This window comes from Oncorhynchus mykiss, unplaced genomic scaffold (assembly GCF_013265735.2).
Source record: "Oncorhynchus mykiss isolate Arlee unplaced genomic scaffold, USDA_OmykA_1.1 un_scaffold_85, whole genome shotgun sequence".
Lineage (NCBI taxonomy): Eukaryota > Metazoa > Chordata > Actinopteri > Salmoniformes > Salmonidae > Oncorhynchus > Oncorhynchus mykiss.
The window spans coordinates 930,173-950,000 of record NW_023493658.1 but is presented as its reverse complement, the minus strand read 5'-3'; the positions used below and the strand labels follow the sequence as shown (position 1 = coordinate 950,000).

At 48.1% G+C, this 19,828-nt stretch overlaps 1 protein-coding gene across 1 annotated transcript in view; it reads left to right on the top strand.

Annotated features, from left to right (window-relative positions):
- Window positions 1–512: 512 nt before the first annotated feature.
- The window catches only part of LOC118946760 (mastermind-like protein 3), a 143,004-nt gene continuing 123,688 nt past the window's right edge, over window positions 513–19,828 (top strand). Inside the window, exons 1-2 of the mRNA XM_036971867.1 lie at window positions 513–1,412; window positions 4,068–5,099. Coding sequence (XP_036827762.1) covers window positions 624–1,412; window positions 4,068–5,099 — 1,821 coding nt within the window. The 5' untranslated portion in view covers window positions 513–623. The remainder of the gene's footprint in view (window positions 1,413–4,067; window positions 5,100–19,828) is intronic.

Sequence of the window (19,828 nt, the reverse complement as noted above, 5' to 3'; positions counted from 1 at the left end):
CTGTCTCACCCCACGACCCTGTGTGAAGAAATGTGTGTGTTTTTTGCCAATTTTAACCGCACACTTGTTGTTTGTGTTCATGGATTTTATAATGTCTTATGTTTTACCCCCTACGCCACTTTCCATCAATTTGTATACTCTCTCTCTCTCTCACTCACTCACTCACTCACTCACTCACTCTCTCTCTCTCTGTCCCTCTCTCTCTCTCTGTCTCTCTCTCTCTCTCTCTCTCTCTCTCTCTCTCTCTCTCTCTTGCCTTTTCTCTCTCTCTCTCTCTCTCTCTCTCTCTCTCTCTTGCCTTTTCTCTCTCTCTCTCTCTCTCTCTCTCTCTCTCTCTCTCTCTTGCCTTTTCTCTCGAGGTCTAACTCAGCAAACAGTTATGAAGAAATATGTTTTCCTTTATTTATCTGGACTTAACCCTAACCTCATTCGACGATGAGAGACATGTCAGAACTAACGTGTGATTTTAAGTTCATTTGAATGTAAAGTTGTCCAGTTGTGGAACTTGATGTGAGTGCCATTGACATGTATTAAATAGGCTCTGACTTGGGAAATGTGCAGGTACAGGTGTTGTCCCAGGACGCTTTCACACGCTAACATATCTTCTGATCATCAGATCCAAAATGGCCTCTGACGCTTCCTGTTTCCCTGTCCCACAGCTCCAGGAGACGGTGAAGAGGAAACTGGACAGCGCACGCTCGCCCCTCAATGGTGACCAGAACGGGATCTGCGACGGGAGCTATTCTCCGACCACCAAGAGGTTACGAAAAGACGGACCAGGATCGGGCGGACTGGACTCTCTCCCCGGCCTCCCCAACAACGCCCCCCCCATTTCCCCGCTCCACCAGATGGACATCAAGCCCTTACTGGGAGTCACCGGGAATCCCAACAACCCCAGCGTCAACAACAACAACAACGTGAATGTCAACAACTGTAACTCCGGTCCCGGCAGCAATGGTAGCCATGGCAACCACCCTGGCAGCGGCTTGGGCTCAGGTCGCCCGGCTGACGTCAAGCTCAACGGCGATCTCCCCAACGTCAAGCTCAACGGTTCCTTAGACCTGGAGGACGGCTTCGGACTCCTCAAAGACCTGAAACAGGAGCCGCTCGACGACGGGGGAGGGATCGAGTCGTCGGACACGTCCTTGTCCAATCAGAACAAGCTGTTTTCGGACATCAACCTGAATGACCAGGAGTGGCAGGAGCTGATTGATGAGCTGGCCAATACGGTGCCGGAAGACGACATGCAGGACCTCTTCAATGAAGACTTTGAGGAGAAGAAGGAAGCAGAGTTTACCAGGCCGGCCAATCAGACCCCGGTACCGCAGGACCCGCCTCCCATGGCCACAGTGGCTCATCAACAGACGAACCAAGCGCAGGGGGCGGCACAAGTCCCCATGGGTTCCCCACAGGTACCGTTTGGCTTGGTTTATTAGGGGTTCACACCCTATTGTTCTTTATAGCGTTACTCTCTCTCTCACCTTTTCTCTCTCTGTTTCTCCTCTTTCTCCTCTCTCACCTTTTCTCTCTCTGTTTCTCCTCTTTCTCCTCTCTCTCACCTTTTCTCTCTCTGTTTCTCCTCTTTCTCCTCTCTCACCTTTTCTATCTCTGTTTCTCCTCTTTCTCCTCTCTCTCACCTTTTCTCTCTGTTTCTCCTCTTTCTCTCTCTCACCTTTTCTCTCTCTGTTTCTCCTCTTTCTCCTCTCTCTCACCTTTTCTCTCTCTGTTTCTCCTCTTTCTCCTCTCTCTCACCTTTTCTCTCTCTGTTTCTCCTTTCTCCTCTCTCACCTTTTCTCTCTCTGTTTCTCCTCTTTCTCCTCTCTCTCACCTTTTCTCTCTCTGTTTCTCCTCTTTCTCCTCTCTCTCACCTTTTCTCTCTCTGTTTCTCCTCTCTCTCCTCCGTCTCTCTCTCTCTCTCTCCTCTCTCTCACACCTTTTTTCTCTCATTCTCCTCTCTCTCTCTCTCACCTTTTCTCTCTCTCATTCTCCTCTTTCTCCTCTCTCTCACCTTTTCTCTCTCTGTTTCTCCTCTTTCTCCCCTCTCTCACCTTTTCTCTCTCTGTTTCTCCTCTTTCTCCTCTCTCTCACCTTTTCTCTCTCTGTTTCTCCTCTTTCTCCTCTCTCTCACCTTTTCTCTCTCTGTTTCTCCTCTTTCTCCTCTCACCTTTTCTCTCTCTGTTTCTCCTCTTTCTCCTCTCTCACCTTTTCTCTCTCTGTTTCTCCTCTTTCTCCTCTCACCTTTTCTCTCTCTGTTTCTCCTCTTTCTCCTCTCTCACCTTTTCTCTCTCTGTTTCTCCTCTCTCCTCTCTCTCTCGCCCTCTCTCGCTCTCTCTCTCTCCTCTCTCTCACACCTTTTTTCTCTCATTCTCCTCTCTCCTCTCTCTCTCTCTCACCTTTTCTCTCTCTTTCTCCTCTCTCTCCTCTTTCTCTCTCTCACCTTTTCTCTCTCTTTCTCCTCTCTCTCTCTTTCTCTCTCTCTCTCTCTCTCACCTTTCTCCTCTCTCTCACCTGTTCTCTCTCTCTCTCACCTGTTCTCTCTCTCGCCCGCTCTCGCTCTCCCTCTCGCTCTCTCTCTCCTTCTCTCTCTCACACCTTTTTTCTCTCTCTTTCTCCTCTCTCCTCTCTCTTTCTCACCTTTTCTCTCTCTTTCTCCTCTCTCCTCTCTCTCCTCTTTCTCTCTCTCACCTTTCTCTCTCTCTCTCTCTCTCTCTCTCTCTCTCTCTCTCTCGCTCTCTCTCTCTCTCTCTCACACATTTTTTCTCTCTCTCTCCCTTTCTCTCTCTCAGCTTCATTAACCTGTAGTGACACCCCACCCTGTGAACAGGATCGTTGTCATCATCTGACACTAATTAGCAACGGACATAAATCTTCCTAGAAAATATTCCTGTTCATGAAAATCACAAGTGAAATATATTGGAACACAGCTTAGCCTTTTTGTAAATCACCCTGTCATCTCAGATTTTCAAAATATGCTTTACAGCCAACGCTAGACAATCATTTGTGTAAGTTTATCATAGCCTAGCATAGCATTATGCCCTGCTAGCAGCTTGTCACGGAAACCAGAAAATCTATCAAATTAAATAGTTTACCTTTGATGAACTTCGGATGTTTTCACTCACGAGACTCCCAGGTAGACAGCCAAAGTTCATTTTTTCCCAAAATATTATTTTTGTAGGCGAAATAGCTCCGTTTCTTTTTCACGTTTGGCTGAGAAATCGCCGAAAAATATTCCAAATTAGCTCCATAATATCGACAGAAACATGGCAAACGTTGTTTAGAATCCATCCTCAAGGTGTTTTTCTAATATCTAATTATATTTTCGATAATATATCCGTCGGGACAATTCTTTTCTACTAGGACCGATTGGAGTAATGGCCACCTCTGTATTTTACTCGAGAATCTCTCTCGGAGCCACCATGTGACCACTTACGCAATGTGGCCGCCTACGGCTATTCTTCAACAGAAATGTGTAAAACTACGTCACAATGCTGTAGACACCTTGGGGAATACGTAGAAAGTGTAAGCTCGTTGATGGTACATTCACAGCCAAATAGGGAGTCATTGGAACGCAGCGCTTTCAAAACCTGGGGCACTTCCAGATTGGATTTTTCTCAGGCTTTCGCCTGCAACATCAGTTCTGTTATACTCACAGACAATATCTTTACAGTTTTGGAAAAATTAGAGTGTTTTCTATCCAAAGCTGTCAATTATACGCATAGTCTAGCATCTTGTCCTGACAAAATATCCTGTTTTAAAACGGGTACGTTTTCTCCAAAAATGAAAATACTGCCCCCTAGTACCAAGAGGTTAAGTGTTCCCTTTATTGTTTTGAGCAGTGTATATATATTTATTATTATTATTTATTTATTTTTGAATGTGATGTGATGTGATTATGATGTGTTTGAATATGATGTGATGTGATGTGATTATGATGTGATTGAAATGTGATTGTGCCTCTACTGCCTGTGATTACAGTATGTTGTCCATGTTACTCTGGTATATGAAATGTAGCTGTTTTCTGTAATGTAATGATTTCTAAATAACCAAATGAAATGGCCTCTCCTCAGGTCCGGCCGTCGTCTTCGGGCCCTCAGTTTGCCACCGCCGCCAACGGAACACCGCCCCAGCAGCCTTTGCAGCAGTCCCCACAGGTCGCCATGGCCTCAGGCTCCCCTCTCCCCAACTGTGTGGCCCGGTCGCCGCAGACGCCCACCCAGGCCCAGACGCAGGCCGGCCCCAGACCAGGGAATGGATTTATGATGAACCCAGGCCAAGGTGTGGGCCAGGCGGGTACAGGATCCAATGGCCCTGGAGTCCCCACTGGAATTCAAGGGCCTGGGCCGGTGACCTCTGAACTGTCGCCTGCTGAGCAACTGAAAGCGATGGCGGCACAGCAGCGCGCTAAGCTAATGCAGCAGCAGAAACAACAGCAGCAACAGCAGCAGGCTAACTGGTCCCCAGCCGGAGCTCCAACCAGCCCCTACGCCTCTGCTCCTTTCAACCAGCAGGACAAGCCCAACAGCCCGATGATGTACCCACCTCAAGCCTTCAACCAGCAGGACAAGCCCAACAGCCCGATGATGTACCCACCTCAAGCCTTCAACCCTGGCCAACAGGGCCCCCTGGTGGCTGGGATGACCTCGAGCAACGGCCCCAAAGCTCCCATGAACAACTACCTCCCTCAGAACCCCCACAACCACATGGGCATGATAAGTCAACAACAACAACAGACAAACAACATGGGCGCCCAACAGAACACCCTCTCTAAACAACAACAACAACAACAACAACTACAACAACAGCAAACGGCAGCCATGTTGTCCTACAGCAACACAAAGCCGCTGAGTCACTTCAGCACGATGGGGGTCGATCACATGGGGCAGAGGATGACCCCGCCCATGGGATCACAGGTCAAGAACCCCATGATGCCCCCGTACATGCAGCAGGGAGGGGTGCAGGGGGCGGGGCCGGGCCAGACCCAGGGACCAATCCCGGGCCAGACGGCTCACCTCAGCGAGGAGCAGAAGAGGATGCTGCTGATGAAGCAGAAGGTGCTGAACCAGAGCATGCCCTACAGCGCCATGCAGCCCCACGGACAGGTAGGACGGATGCCATTTTGGATCTGTTGCAGGCTTCGTAATTGGTGAAACTGGAGCAGAAACCCATTTTGGCTCTGGTTTAGTTTGTGTGGCGCTTTTTACTGTGTGTGATTGGTGATTCTGGTTTACAGGTAGGCACTTTGTGTAGAGCTTTTTACTGCGTGGGATTGGAGCACCATTATGGCTCTGGTTGTTTTTCTGGGTACACTTTTTACAGTGTGAATAGTGGTGATTACTGTGCAGAACGGGAGCCATCTTGTCTTCTGGTTGAGCTTTGTACAATGTGGAATTGGTGAAACTGGTGTCCATTTTGGTTCTGTTTATTGTCCTGTAATGGTTCATTGTACAGGGTGGATTGAGAAATGGAAGTCCCATTTGCAACGCTCAGACAAGCATCTCAGACAGCGATGCTCTCAACACAAGGCCTCAACAGTTCTGGTTACTGTTTGGCCTTGAGAGAGGAGAGCTAGCTGGTGAAAACACATCTCTCTCTGTCTGTCTCTCTCCTCTGTCTACTGTAACTACTGTAGCTGTGTGTAGATCCAAACAGTAGTTGAGAGAGGAGAGCTAGCTGGTGAAAACACATCTCTCCTGTCTGTCTCTCTCCTCTGTCTACTGTAACTACTGTAACTGTGTGTAGATCCAAACAGTAGTTGAGAGAGGAGAGCTAGCTGGTGAAAACACATCTCTCTCTGTCTGTCTCTCTCCTCTGTCTACTGTAACTACTGTAACTGTGTGTAGATCCAAACAGTAGTTGAGAGAGGAGAGCTAGCTGGTGAAAACACATCTCTCCTGTCTGTCTCTCTCCTCTGTCTACTGTAACTACTGTAACTGTGTGTAGATCCAAACAGTAGTTTACATTTTTCAGTCAGGAATCCAGTTTTAAAAAATGAGCCCAATGTGAGACAATCCGTCTCTCTCTCTAACTGACAGTTCGTCATGGAAACATTCTGATTCTAGAACCATGATGATTTTTTTAAACTCCTAGAAGGAGCAGCGTTGGAGGCGGGAGGCGCAAGATAAAATGGCGCCGGACGTGCGGTTGCCCCAGTAACAAGCTACAGTAGCACTGGCAATAGGAAAATGGTGAAAGGTATTGATGTCTTCGCACCACAGCAGCGTCTTCTTCTCCCTCTCTCCTCCCTCCTCTTCCTCTCCTCCCTCCCTGATAGTCTATTGGTTGGTAATTTAGGGCGCCGACGCTAGGCTTAACGAATTCGTACTTCATATCCCCATCCGTCACAGTTGAGCTCAGATGGGAGTGCCTCTCCCACTACTAGGATAGCGGCTAGCTGGGGCTATTTGTTTGGCTAACCTAGCCTGGTGGTTAGCGTAGCAGCTGGCTACTCAATAGGGTGTCAATCCATCACAGCTTGATAATGATAAGGCGCTAAAACCAACCTCAGTTATCGAGCTCTGCTGTTGAGCTACCATGTAGTTAGTAGCTAGCGGTTAAGGGTTGGTTAGCTTGCTAAATGCTAATGCTAATACTATGTTGAATGCAAAGTGACTGTGTCTGAGTGGAAGTCTTTGTGTTTGTGTTAGCTAAACGGTGTGTGTGTGTGTGCTTCAGAAGGAGTGTGTGCTTCAGAAGGAGTGTGTGCTTTAGAAGGAGTGTGTGCTTCAGTGTGTTATCGAGAGGAGAAGAGGCGAGCGGCAGTTTAACGTGGCGCTGGCCCTTTAAGAGGAGGGGATAAACCCATTAGCTCATGACCAGTGAATTACTGTCATTAGAGATGGAGGTGTGTGTACACCCTCTGCTTCCCCCTCCCCCTTTCCCTTTAAACAGACACACTCTCTCTCCCTTTAAACATACTCTCTCTCTCTCTCTCTCTCTCTCTCTCTCTCTCTCTCTCCCTTTAAACATTCTCTCTCTCTCCCTTTAAACATACTCTCTCTCTCTCTCTCTCTCTCTCTCCCTTTAAACATACTCTCTCTCTCCCTTTAAACATACTCTCTCTCTCTCTCTCTCTCTCCCTTTAAACATACTCTCTCTCTCTCTCTCTCTCCCTTTAAACAGACACACTCTCTCTCTCTCTCTCTCTCCCTTTAAACAGACACTCTCTCTCTCCCTTTAAACAGACACACTCTCTCTCTCTCTCCCTTTAAACAGACACTCTCTCTCTCCCTTTAAACAGACACACTCTCTCTCTCTCTCCCTTTAAACAGACACACACTCTCTCTCTCTCTCTCTCTGAGGAGAGAGAGACTGAGGGAGAGGAGAGAGAGACTGAAAGAGAAAGAGACTGAGGGAGAGGAGAGAGAGACTGAAAGAGAAAGAGACTGAGGGAGAGGAGAGAGAGACTGAGGGAGAGGAGAGAGGGACTGATGGAGAGGAGAGAGGGACTGAGGGAGAGGAGAGAGAGACTGAAAGAGAAAGAGACTGAGGGAGAGGAGAGAGGGACTGAGGGAGAGGAGAGAGAGACTGAGGGAGAGGAGAGAGAGACTGAGGGAGAGGAGAGAGAGACTGAGGGAGAGGAGAGAGAGACTGAAAGAGAAAGAGACTGAGGGAGAGGAGAGAGAGACTGAAAGAGAAAGAGACTGAGGGAGAGGAGAGAGGGACTGAGGGAGAGGAGAGAGGGACTGAGGGAGAGGAGAGAGGGACTGAGGGAGAGGAGAGAGGGACTGAGGGAGAAAGAGACTGAGGGAGAAAGAGACTGAGGGAGAGGAGAGAGGAGAGAGAGGACTGAAAGAGACTGAGGGAGAGGAGAGAGGGACTGAGGGAGAGGAGAGAGGGACTGAGGGAGAGGAGAGAGGGACTGAGGGAGAAAGAGACTGAGGGAGAAAGAGACTGAGGGAGAGGAGAGAGAGACTGAAAGAGAAAGAGACTGAGGGAGAGGAGAGAGAGACTGAAAGAGAAAGAGACTGAGGGAGAGGAGAGAGAGACTGAGGGAGAGGAGAGAGGGACTGATGGAGAGGAGAGAGGGACTGAGGGAGAGGAGAGAGAGACTGAAAGAGAAAGAGACTGAGGGAGAGGAGAGAGGGACTGAGGGAGAGGAGAGAGAGACTGAGGGAGAGGAGAGAGAGACTGAGGGAGAGGAGAGAGAGACTGAAAGAGAAAGAGACTGAGGGAGAGGAGAGAGAGACTGAAAGAGAAAGAGACTGAGGGAGAGGAGAGAGGGACTGAGGGAGAGGAGAGAGGGACTGAGGGAGAGGAGAGAGGGACTGAGGGAGAGGAGAGAGGGACTGAGGGAGAAAGAGACTGAGGGAGAAAGAGACTGAGGGAGAGGAGAGAGGAGAGAGAGGACTGAAAGAGACTGAGGGAGAGGAGAGAGGGACTGAGGGAGAGGAGAGAGGGACTGAGGGAGAGGAGAGAGGGACTGAGGGAGAAAGAGACTGAGGGAGAAAGAGACTGAGGGAGAGGAGAGAGGAGAGAGAGGACTGAAAGAGACTGAGGGAGAGGAGAGAGGGACTGAGGGAGAGGAGAGAGGGACTGAGGGAGAGAAGAGGGACTGAGGGAGAGAAGAGGGACTGAGGGAGAGAAGAGGGACTGAGGGAGAGAAGAGGGACTGAGGGAGAGAAGAGGGACTGAGGGAGAGAAGAGGGACTGAGGGAGAGGAGAGAGGGACTGAGGGAGAAAGAGACTGAGGGAGAGGAGAGAGGGACTGAGGGAGAGGAGAGAGGGACTGAGGGAGAGGAGAGAGGGACTGAGGGAGAGGAGAGAGGGACTGAGGGAGAAAGAGACTGAGGGAGAAAGAGACTGAGGGAGAGGAGAGAGGAGAGAGAGGACTGAAAGAGACTGAGGGAGAGGAGAGAGGGACTGAGGGAGAGGAGAGAGGGACTGAGGGAGAAGAGAGAGGGACTGAGGGAGAAAGAGACTGAGGGAGAAAGAGACTGAGGGAGAGGAGAGAGAGACTGAAAGAGAAAGAGACTGAGGGAGAGGAGAGAGAGACTGAAAGAGAAAGAGACTGAGGGAGAGGAGAGAGAGACTGAGGGAGAGGAGAGAGGGACTGATGGAGAGGAGAGAGGGACTGAGGGAGAGGAGAGAGAGACTGAAAGAGAAAGAGACTGAGGGAGAGGAGAGAGGGACTGAGGGAGAGGAGAGAGAGACTGAGGGAGAGGAGAGAGAGACTGAGGGAGAGGAGAGAGAGACTGAAAGAGAAAGAGACTGAGGGAGAGGAGAGAGGGACTGAGGGAGAAAGAGACTGAGGGAGAAAGAGACTGAGGGAGAGGAGAGAGGAGAGAGAGGACTGAAAGAGACTGAGGGAGAGGAGAGAGGGACTGAGGGAGAGGAGAGAGGGACTGAGGGAGAGGAGAGAGGGACTGAGGGAGAAAGAGACTGAGGGAGAAAGAGACTGAGGGAGAGGAGAGAGGAGAGAGAGGACTGAAAGAGACTGAGGGAGAGGAGAGAGGGACTGAGGGAGAGGAGAGAGGGACTGAGGGAGAGAAGAGGGACTGAGGGAGAGAAGAGGGACTGAGGGAGAGAAGAGGGACTGAGGGAGAGAAGAGGGACTGAGGGAGAGAAGAGGGACTGAGGGAGAGAAGAGGGACTGAGGGAGAGAAGAGGGACTGAGGGAGAGGAGAGAGGGACTGAGGGAGAAAGAGACTGAGGGAGAGGAGAGAGGGACTGAGGGAGAGGAGAGAGGGACTGAGGGAGAGGAGAGGGACTGAGGGACTGAGGGAGAGGAGAGAGGGACTGAGGGAGAGGTTTATATGAAGGAAAGCAGGATAATAGGAGATAGAGTGGATGTAGACTGAAGAAGCAAAGAGCAAGAAAGAGAAGGGAACGAAATGGAGATTTTGTGAGAGAGAAGGAGAGGATGTGAAAGACCGAGGAGAACGAGGCAGGAAAGGGAGGATTGGGAGGGAAACAGAAAGGTGTGTAGACCACCTACCCGTTATTCATATTGCTGTGTGTTTTTACATATGTTGTCCCACTTGACCCTTGAAATGAAACCGGTCTTTAAAGAGTTCTACGGGTCCAGACGGTCTATCAAACAGCACCGGGCTTATCGGACTGACTCACATGGAAAAGAAACATGTTTGTGTGTCGGGGAGGGGTTGATGTTGGCAGTGTTTATCTCCTCCCACGGCCCCCTGGGTAAAGCCGTGTGTATGCTTGTCTTTGATGGTGTGTGTGTGTGTTGCAGGAGGGGTAATATTAGCACTGTCATCTCACAGGTGGCTGGGTTAGAACCCTATCTCTCTCTGTGTGTGTGTGTGTGTGTGTGTGTGTGTGTGTGTGTGTGTGTGTGTGTGTGTGTGTGTGTGTGTGTGTGTGTGTGTGTGTGTGTTGCAGGAGGGGTAATAATACCACTGTTTATCCCCCACAGCGCCACTGTGTATATCCCTGGGTAGACGCTGGTGTGTGTGTTGGCTCACAGGTGGCTGGGTTAGACCCCTTTTTCTCCGTGTGTGTACGATGTGTGTGTGTGTTTACGGTGTGTGTACGGTGTGTGTGTGTAAGCTAATCCTGTTAGCAGCTGTTTAGAGAGACTTCAGCCTGGCTCTTCAAAAGCTCGTTAGTCAAGCTTTAATTGTCGTCGGCTCCCTCGCTTTGCATATCACCATGACGCTAATTTATGCTCCGTCGGCGGCACGGTTACCGTGGCGGTGGTGCCTGGCTGGCAGGCTGTCGCCGTGGAAGCGGCTAGGTGGGGGTTAGAGAGAGATATGGTGTGTGTGTGTGTGTGTGTGTGTTTTGGGTTGGGCTGGGTTGAAGCAAGATAAATGTGTGTGGGTGGGTCTCTTAGGCTGTGATCTGAATAATGATTGGTTGAAATGAGATTGACAGGTGTGGAGATCTCTGGAGAGCTGGTGTCATCCAATTAAATGGGAGCGAGGTGTGTGTGCCTCTCTCTCTAGTGAAAGTGGTGTGTGTGTGTGTGTGTGTGTGTGGGTTTACATGCCTGAGTTGTGTGTTATTTACGCATTTTTGTTCTTTCACATTTGACGCATGGTAGGTGGGTTCGACGACGTGTGTGTGGTTGTGTGTGGTTGTGTGTGTGTGTGTGTGTGTGTGGTTGTGTGTGTGTGTGTGTGTGTGTGAAACCCACATTGTGACTGCAGGCGGTACTGCTGCCACTGCTAGTGCTAATAGCCCTGTGAGTCACGGCACACACACACACACACACACACACACACACACACACACACACACACACTACAAACAAACAGACACATACACGGTCACTCAAACACCCACAGGCACACACCAGCCCCCCTCCCTGCCCCTCTTCCTCTCTCTCTCTTTCTCTCTCTGTGGTGAGGTCTATTTCACCCATCAGTCTCTCCTCTCTTCCCTCTTCATCCCTCTCTTTTGTTATCTCCCCCTCCGAGCGCACCTCCTGCTGCCCTCATCCAGAGCCGAACACACACACACACACACACACACACACACACACACACACACACACACACACACCACCTTCACTAGAGAGAGAGAGGTGTAAAAAAAAGGCAGACTGAGAGAAAGAGATCACCCCATCGCTCTGCTTCTCTCCCCTCCCCCCTACTCTCGTTATCTACAAGAGCTGGATATTACCTTCTCTTCCTCTCTCCCTCTCTCTCTCTCTCTCTCCCTCCCTCTCTCTCTTCCTCCCTCCCCTTCCCACTCCTTATTATCTCCTTCCCCTCTCCCTCTCTTTCTCTCTCCATCTCCGTTTGCCTCTCTCTGCCCCCCTTCCTCCTTGGTGCTCTCTCTCTTTCTCTCTCTCCCCACACGTGTCAGGGCTTGAGCTGAGCTGCTCTCAGATCCTGTTGAGAGCCTCAGAGGAGAACGAGGGAGGAGGGAGAGGAGGAGGAGGAGGGGGCAGGCAGGGGAAGGCTGTGTTCCGTCATGTTCTCTGCTGCACTGGCTTCCTGCTAACACTGACACCAGACTAACTGTCTCTCTCCTCATTCCTCTCTTCTCCTTTCTTTACCCTTCCTCCTTTTCCCCCTCCTCTTTACCCTTCTTTTTCCTCCTGTTCTCTCTCTCTCTCTCCTCTCTTCCTTCCATCTCTTTAACCAGTCCTACTCCTCCTGTTCTCTCTCTCTCTCCTCTCTTCCCTCCATCTCTTTAACCAGTCCTACTCCTCCTGTTCTCTCTCCTCTCTTCCCTCCATCTCTTTAACCAGTTCTACTCCTCCTGTTCTCTCTCCTCTCTTCCCTCCATCTCTTTAACCAGTTCTACTCCTCCTGTTCTCTCTCCTCTCTTCCTTCCATCTCTTTAACCAGTCCTACTCCTCCTGTTCTCTCTCTCTCTCCTCTCTTCCCTCCATCTCTTTAACCAGTCCTACTCCTCCTGTTCTCTCTCCTCTCTTCCCTCCATCTCTTTAACCAGTTCTACTCCTCCTGTTCTCTCTCCTCTCTTCCCTCCATCTCTTTAACCAGTCCTACTCCTCCTGTTCTCTCTCTCTCTCCTCTCTTCCTTCCATCTCTTTAACCAGTCCTACTCCTCCTGTTCTCTCTCTCTCCTCTCTTCCCTCCATCTCTTTAACCAGTTCTACTCCTCCTGTTCTCTCTCCTCTCTTCCTTCCATCTCTTTAACCAGTTCTACTCCTCCTGTTCTCTCTCTCTCCTCTCTTCCTTCCATCTCTTTAACCAGTTCTACTCCTCCTGTTCTCTCTCCTCTCTTCCCTCCATCTCTTTAACCAGTTCTACTCCTCCTGTTCTCTCTCCTCTCTTCCTTCCATCTCTTTAACCAGTTCTACTCCTCCTGTTCTCTCTCCTCTCTTCCCTCCATCTCTTTAACCAGTCCTACTCCTCCTGTTCTCTCTCCTCTCTTCCCTCCATCTCTTTAACCAGTCCTACTCCTCCTGTTCTCTCTCTCTCTCCTCTCTTCCCTCCATCTCTTTAACCAGTCCTACTCCTCCTGTTCTCTCTCTCTCTCCTCTCTTCCCTCCATCTCTTTAACCAGTCCTACTCCTCCTGTTCTCTCTCCTCTCTTCCCTCCATCTCTTTAACCAGTTCTACTCCTCCTGTTCTCTCTCTCTCCTCTCTTCCCTCCATCTCTTTAACCAGTCCTACTCCTCCTGTTCTCTCTCTCTCCTCTCTTCCCTCCATCTCTTTAACCAGTCCTACTCCTCCTGTTCTCTCTCCTCTCTTCCTTCCATCTCTTTAACCAGTTCTACTCCTCCTGTTCTCTCTCCTCTCTTCCCTCCATCTCTTTAACCAGTCCTACTCCTCCTGTTCTCTCTCTCTCCTCTCTTCCCTCCATCTCTTTAACCAGTCCTACTCCTCCTGTTCTCTCTCTCTCCTCTCTTCCCTCCATCTCTTAAACCAGTTCTACTCCTCCTGTTCTCTCTCTCTCCTCTCTTCCCTCCATCTCTTTAACCAGTCCTACTCCTCCTGTTCTCTCTCTCTCCTCTCTTCCCTCCATCTCTTTAACCAGTCCTACTCCTCCTGTTCGCTCTCTCTCTCCTCTCTTCCCTCCATCTCTTAAACCAGTTCTACTCCTCCTGTTCTCTCTCTCTCCTCTCTTCCCTCCATCTCTTTAACCAGTCCTACTCCTCCTGTTCTCTCTCTCTCCTCTCTTCCCTCCATCTCTTTAACCAGTCCTACTCCTCCTGTTCTCTCTCTCTCTCCTCTCTTCCCTCCATCTCTTTAACCAGTCCTACTCCTCCTGTTCTCTCTCTCTCTCCTCTCTTCCCTCCATCTCTTTAACCAGTCCTACTCCTCCTGTTCTCTCTCCTCTCTTCCCTCCATCTCTTTAACCAGTTCTACTCCTCCTGTTCTCTCTCTCCTCTCTTCCCTCCATCTCTTTAACCAGTCCTACTCCTCCTGTTCTCTCTCCTCTCTTCCTTCCATCTCTTTAACCAGTCCTACTCCTCCTGTTCTCTCTCTCTCCTCTCTTCCCTCCATCTCTTTAACCAGTCCTACTCCTCCTGTTCTCTCTCTCTCCTCTCTTCCCTCCATCTCTTTAACCAGTCCTACTCCTCCTGTTCTCTCTCTCTCCTCTCTTCCCTCCATCTCTTTAACCAGTTCTACTCCTCCTGTTCTCTCTCCTCTCTTCCCTCCATCTCTTTAACCAGTCCTACTCCTCCTGTTCTCTCTCCTCTCTTCCCTCCATCTCTTTAACCAGTCCTACTCCTCCTGTTCTCTCTCTCTCTCTCCTCTCTTCCCTCCATCTCTTTAACCAGTCCTACTCCTCCTGTTCTCTCTCCTCTCTTCCCTCCATCTCTTTAACCAGTCCTACTCCTCCTGTTCTCTCTCCTCTCTTCCCTCCATCTCTTTAACCAGTCCTACTCCTCCTGTTCTCTCTCCTCTCTTCCCTCCATCTCTTTTACCAGTTCTACTCCTCCTGTTCTCTCTCCTCTCTTCCTTCCATCTCTTTAACCAGTCCTACTCCTCCTGTTCTCTCTCCTCTCTTCCTTCCATCTCTTTAACCAGTCCTACTCCTCCTGTTCTCTCTCCTCTCTTCCCTCCATCTCTTTTACCAGTTCTACTCCTCCTGTTCTCTCTCCTCTCTTCCTTCCATCTCTTTAACCAGTCCTACTCCTCCTGTTCTCTCTCCTCTCTTCCCTCCATCTCTTTAACCAGTTCTACTCCTCCTGTTCTCTCTCTCTCTCTCTCTCCTCTCTTCCCTCCATCTCTTTAACCAGTCCTACTCCTCCTGTTCTCTCTCTCTCTCCTCTCTTCCTTCCATCTCTTTAACCAGTTCTACTCCTCCTGTTCTCTCTCTCTCTCTCCTCTCTTCCCTCCATCTCTTTAACCAGTCCTACTCCTCCTGTTCTCTCTCTCTCTCTCTCTCTCCTCTCTTCCCTCCATCTCTTTAACCAGTCCTACTCCTCCTGTTCTCTCTCCTCTCTTCCCTCCATCTCTTTAACCAGTTCTACTCCTCCTGTTCTCTCTCCTCTCTTCCCTCCATCTCTTTAATCAGTCCTACTCCTCCTGTTCTCTCTCCTCTCTTCCCTCCATCTCTTTAACCAGTTCTACTCCTCCTATTCTCTCTCCTCTCTTCCCTCCATCTCTTTAACCAGTCCTACTCCTCCTGTTCTCTCTCCTCTCTTCCCTCCATCTCTTTAACCAGTCCTACTCCTCCTGTTCTCTCTCCTCTCTTCCCTCCATCTCTTTAACCAGTCCTACTCCTCCTGTTCTCTCTCCTCTCTTCCCTCCATCTCTTTAACCAGTCCTACTCCTCCTGTTCTCTCTCCTCTCTTCCCTCCATCTCTTTAACCAGTTCTACTCCTCCTGTTCTCTCTCCTCTCTTCCCTCCATCTCTTTAACCAGTCCTACTCCTCCTGTTCTCTCTCTCTCCTCTCTTCCCTCCATCTCTTTAACCAGTTCTACTCCTCCTGTTCTCTCTCCTCTCTTCCCTCCATCTCTTTAACCAGTTCTACTCCTCCTGTTCTCTCTCTCTCCTCTCTTCCCTCCATCTCTTTAACCAGTTCTACTCCTCCTGTTCTCTCTCTCTCCTCTCTTCCCTCCATCTCTTTAACCAGTCCTACTCCTCCTGTTCTCTCTCTCTCCTCTCTTCCCTCCATCTCTTTAACCAGTCCTACTCCTCCTGTTCTCTCTCTCTCCTCTCTTCCCTCCATCTCTTTAACCAGTCCTACTCCTCCTGTTCTCTCTCTCTCTCTCCTCTCTTCCCTCCATCTCTTTAACCAGTCCTACTCCTCCTGTTCTCTCTCCTCTCTTCCCTCCATCTCTTTAACCAGTTCTACTCCTCCTGTTCTCTCTCCTCTCTTCCCTCCATCTCTTTAACCAGTTCTACTCCTCCTGTTCTCTCTCCTCTCTTCCTTCCATCTCTTTAACCAGTCCTACTCCTCCTGTTCTCTCTCTCTCTCCTCTCTTCCCTCCATCTCTTTAACCAGTCCTACTCCTCCTGTTCTCTCTCCTCTCTTCCCTCCATCTCTTTAACCAGTTCTACTCCTCCTGTTCTCTCTCCTCTCTTCCCTCCATCTCTTTAACCAGTCCTACTCCTCCTGTTCTCTCTCTCTCTCCTCTCTTCCTTCCATCTCTTTAACCAGTCCTACTCCTCCTGTTCTCTCTCTCTCCTCTCTTCCCTCCATCTCTTTAACCAGTTCTACTCCTCCTGTTCTCTCTCCTCTCTTCCTTCCATCTCTTTAACCAGTTCTACTCCTCCTGTTCTCTCTCTCTCCTCTCTTCCTTCCATCTCTTTAACCAGTTCTACTCCTCCTGTTCTCTCTCCTCTCTTCCCTCCATCTCTTTAACCAGTTCTACTCCTCCTGTTCTCTCTCCTCTCTTCCTTCCATCTCTTTAACCAGTTCTACTCCTCCTGTTCTCTCTCCTCTCTTCCCTCCATCTCTTTAACCAGTCCTACTCCTCCTGTTCTCTCTCCTCTCTTCCCTCCATCTCTTTAACCAGTCCTACTCCTCCTGTTCTCTCTCCTCTCTTCCCTCCATCTCTTTAACCAGTCCTACTCCTCCTGTTCTCTCTCTCTCTCCTCTCTTCCCTCCATCTCTTTAACCAGTCCTACTCCTCCTGTTCTCTCTCCTCTCTTCCCTCCATCTCTTTAACCAGTTCTACTCCTCCTGTTCTCTCTCTCTCCTCTCTTCCCTCCATCTCTTTAACCAGTCCTACTCCTCCTGTTCTCTCTCTCTCCTCTCTTCCCTCCATCTCTTTAACCAGTCCTACTCCTCCTGTTCTCTCTCCTCTCTTCCTTCCATCTCTTTAACCAGTTCTACTCCTCCTGTTCTCTCTCCTCTCTTCCCTCCATCTCTTTAACCAGTCCTACTCCTCCTGTTCTCTCTCTCTCCTCTCTTCCCTCCATCTCTTTAACCAGTCCTACTCCTCCTGTTCTCTCTCTCTCCTCTCTTCCCTCCATCTCTTAAACCAGTTCTACTCCTCCTGTTCTCTCTCTCTCCTCTCTTCCCTCCATCTCTTTAACCAGTCCTACTCCTCCTGTTCTCTCTCTCTCCTCTCTTCCCTCCATCTCTTTAACCAGTCCTACTCCTCCTGTTCGCTCTCTCTCTCCTCTCTTCCCTCCATCTCTTAAACCAGTTCTACTCCTCCTGTTCTCTCTCTCTCCTCTCTTCCCTCCATCTCTTTAACCAGTCCTACTCCTCCTGTTCTCTCTCTCTCCTCTCTTCCCTCCATCTCTTTAACCAGTCCTACTCCTCCTGTTCTCTCTCTCTCTCCTCTCTTCCCTCCATCTCTTTAACCAGTTCTACTCCTCCTGTTCTCTCTCCTCTCTTCCCTCCATCTCTTTAACCAGTCCTACTCCCCTGTGCTTAGTATTAGTTCTACTCCACTAAACCTGATCAATACAAGATCAACACACACCAACAAATCCAACTGCATCAGCAGAGAGCAGTGGGAGGGAAAGTGATTGCTGGGCTCCCCCCCCCCCCCTTCAACTCCCCCCGTTAAATGTGTTTGGTTTGCTCCGGCGGTGCCAGAGAAAACACACTGAGACAAACCATCTTCACACACCTCGGGGGGTGTTAATGGAGGGTCGATACTCAGCTCAACAACAGGCTGTTATTATATATTAGTAGTGGGAGGCTGTTATTATATAGTAGTGGGATGCTGTTATTATATAGCAGTAGGGGGCTGTTATTATATAGTAGTAGGAGGCTGTTATTATATAGTAGTAGTGGGAGGCTGTTATTATATAGTAGTGGGATGCTGTTATTATATAGTAGTAGGAGGCTGTTATTATATAGTAGTAGGAGGCTGTTATTATATAGTAGTAGGAGGCTGTTATTATATAGTAGTAGGAGGCTGTTATTATATAGTAGTAGGAGGTTGTTATTATATAGTAGTAGGGAGGCTGTTATTAGGAGGCTGTTATTATATAGTAGTAGGAGGCTGTTATTATATAGTAGTAGGAGGCTGTTATTATATAGTAGTAGGAGGCTGTTATTATATAGTAGTAGGAGGCTGTTATTATATAGTAGTAGGGGGGCTGTTATTATATAGTAGTAGGGAGGCTGTTATTATATATTATTAGGGAGGCTGTTATTATATAGTAGTAGGAGGCTGTTATTATATAGTAGTAGGGAGGCTGTTATTATATAGTAGTAGGAGGCTGTTATTATATAGTAGTGGGAGGCTGTTATTATATAGTAGTGGGAGGCTGTTATTATATAGTAGTAGGGGGCTGTTATTATATAGTAGTAGTAGGGAGGCTGTTATTATATAGTATTAGGGAGGCTGTTATTATATAGTAGTAGTAGGGATGCTGTTATTATATAGTAGTAGGGAGGCTGTTATTATATAGTAGTGGGAGGCTGTTATTATATAGTAGTAGGGAGGCTGTTATTATATAGTAGTAGGGAGGCTGTTATTATATAGTAGTAGGGAGGCTGTTATTATATAGTACTGGGAGGCTGTTATTATATAGTAGTAGGGAGGCTGTTATTATATAGTGGTAGGGAGGCTGTTATTATATAGTAGTAGGGAGGCTGTTATTATATAGTAGTAGGGAGGCTGTTATTATATAGTAGTAGGGAGGCTGTTATTATATAGTAGTGGGAGGCTGTTATTATATAGTAGTGGGAGGCTGTTATTATATAGTTGTAGGGAGGCTGTTATTATATAGTATTAGGGAGGCTGTTATTATATAGTAGTAGGGAGTCTGTTATTATATAGTAGTAGGGAGGCTGTTATTATATAGTAGTGGGAGGCTGTTATTATATAGTAGTAGGGAGGCTGTTATCATATAGTAGTAGGGAGGCTGTTATTATATAGTAGTGGGAGGCTGTTATTATATAGTAGTGGGAGGCTGTTATTATATAGTAGTGGGAGGCTGTTATTATATAGTAGTGGGAGGCTGTTATTATATAGTAGTAGGAGACTGTTATTATATAGTAGTAGGAAGCTGTTATTATATAGTAGTAGGAGGCTGTTATTATATAGTAGTAGGGAGGCTGTTATTATATAGTATTAGGGAGGCTGTTATTATATAGTAGTAGTAGGGAGGCTGTTATTATATAGTAGTAGGGAGGCTGTTATTATATAGTAGTGGGAGGCTGTTATTATATAGTAGTAGGGAGGCTGTTATTATATAGTAGTAGGGAGGCTGTTATTATATAGTAGTGGGAGGCTGTTATTATATAGTAGTAGGGAGGCTGTTATTATATAGTGGTAGGGAGGCTGTTATTATATAGTAGTAGGTAGGCTGTTATTATATAGTAGTAGGGAGGCTGTTATTATATAGTAGTAGGGAGGCTGTTATTATATAGTAGTGGGAGGCTGTTATTATATAGTAGTGGGAGGCTGTTATTATATAGTAGTGGGAGGCTGTTATTATATAGTAGTAGGGAGGCTGTTATTATATAGTAGTGGGAGGCTGTTATTATATAGTAGTGGGAGGCTGTTATTATATAGTAGTGGGAGGCTGTTATTATATAGTAGTGGGAGGCTGTTATTATATAGTAGTAGGAGGCTGTTATTATATAGTGGTAGGGAGGCTGTTATTATATAGTATTAGGGAGGCTGTTATTATATAGTAGTAGGGAGTCTGTTATTATATAGTAGTAGGGAGGCTGTTATTATATAGTAGTAGGGAGGCTGTTATTATATAGTAGTAGGGAGGCTGTTATTATATAGTAGTGGGAGGCTGTTATTATATAGTAGTGGGAGGCTGTTATTATATAGTAGTGGGAGGCTGTTATTATATAGTGGTAGGGAGGCTGTTATTATATAGTATTAGGGAGGCTGTTATTATATAGTAGTAGGGAGTCTGTTATTATATAGTAGTAGGGAGGCTGTTATTATATAGTAGTGGGAGGCTGTTATTATATAGTAGTGGGGAGGCTGTTATCATATAGTAGTAGGGAGGCTGTTATTATATAGTAGTGGGAGGCTGTTATTATATAGTAGTGGGAGGCTGTTATTAT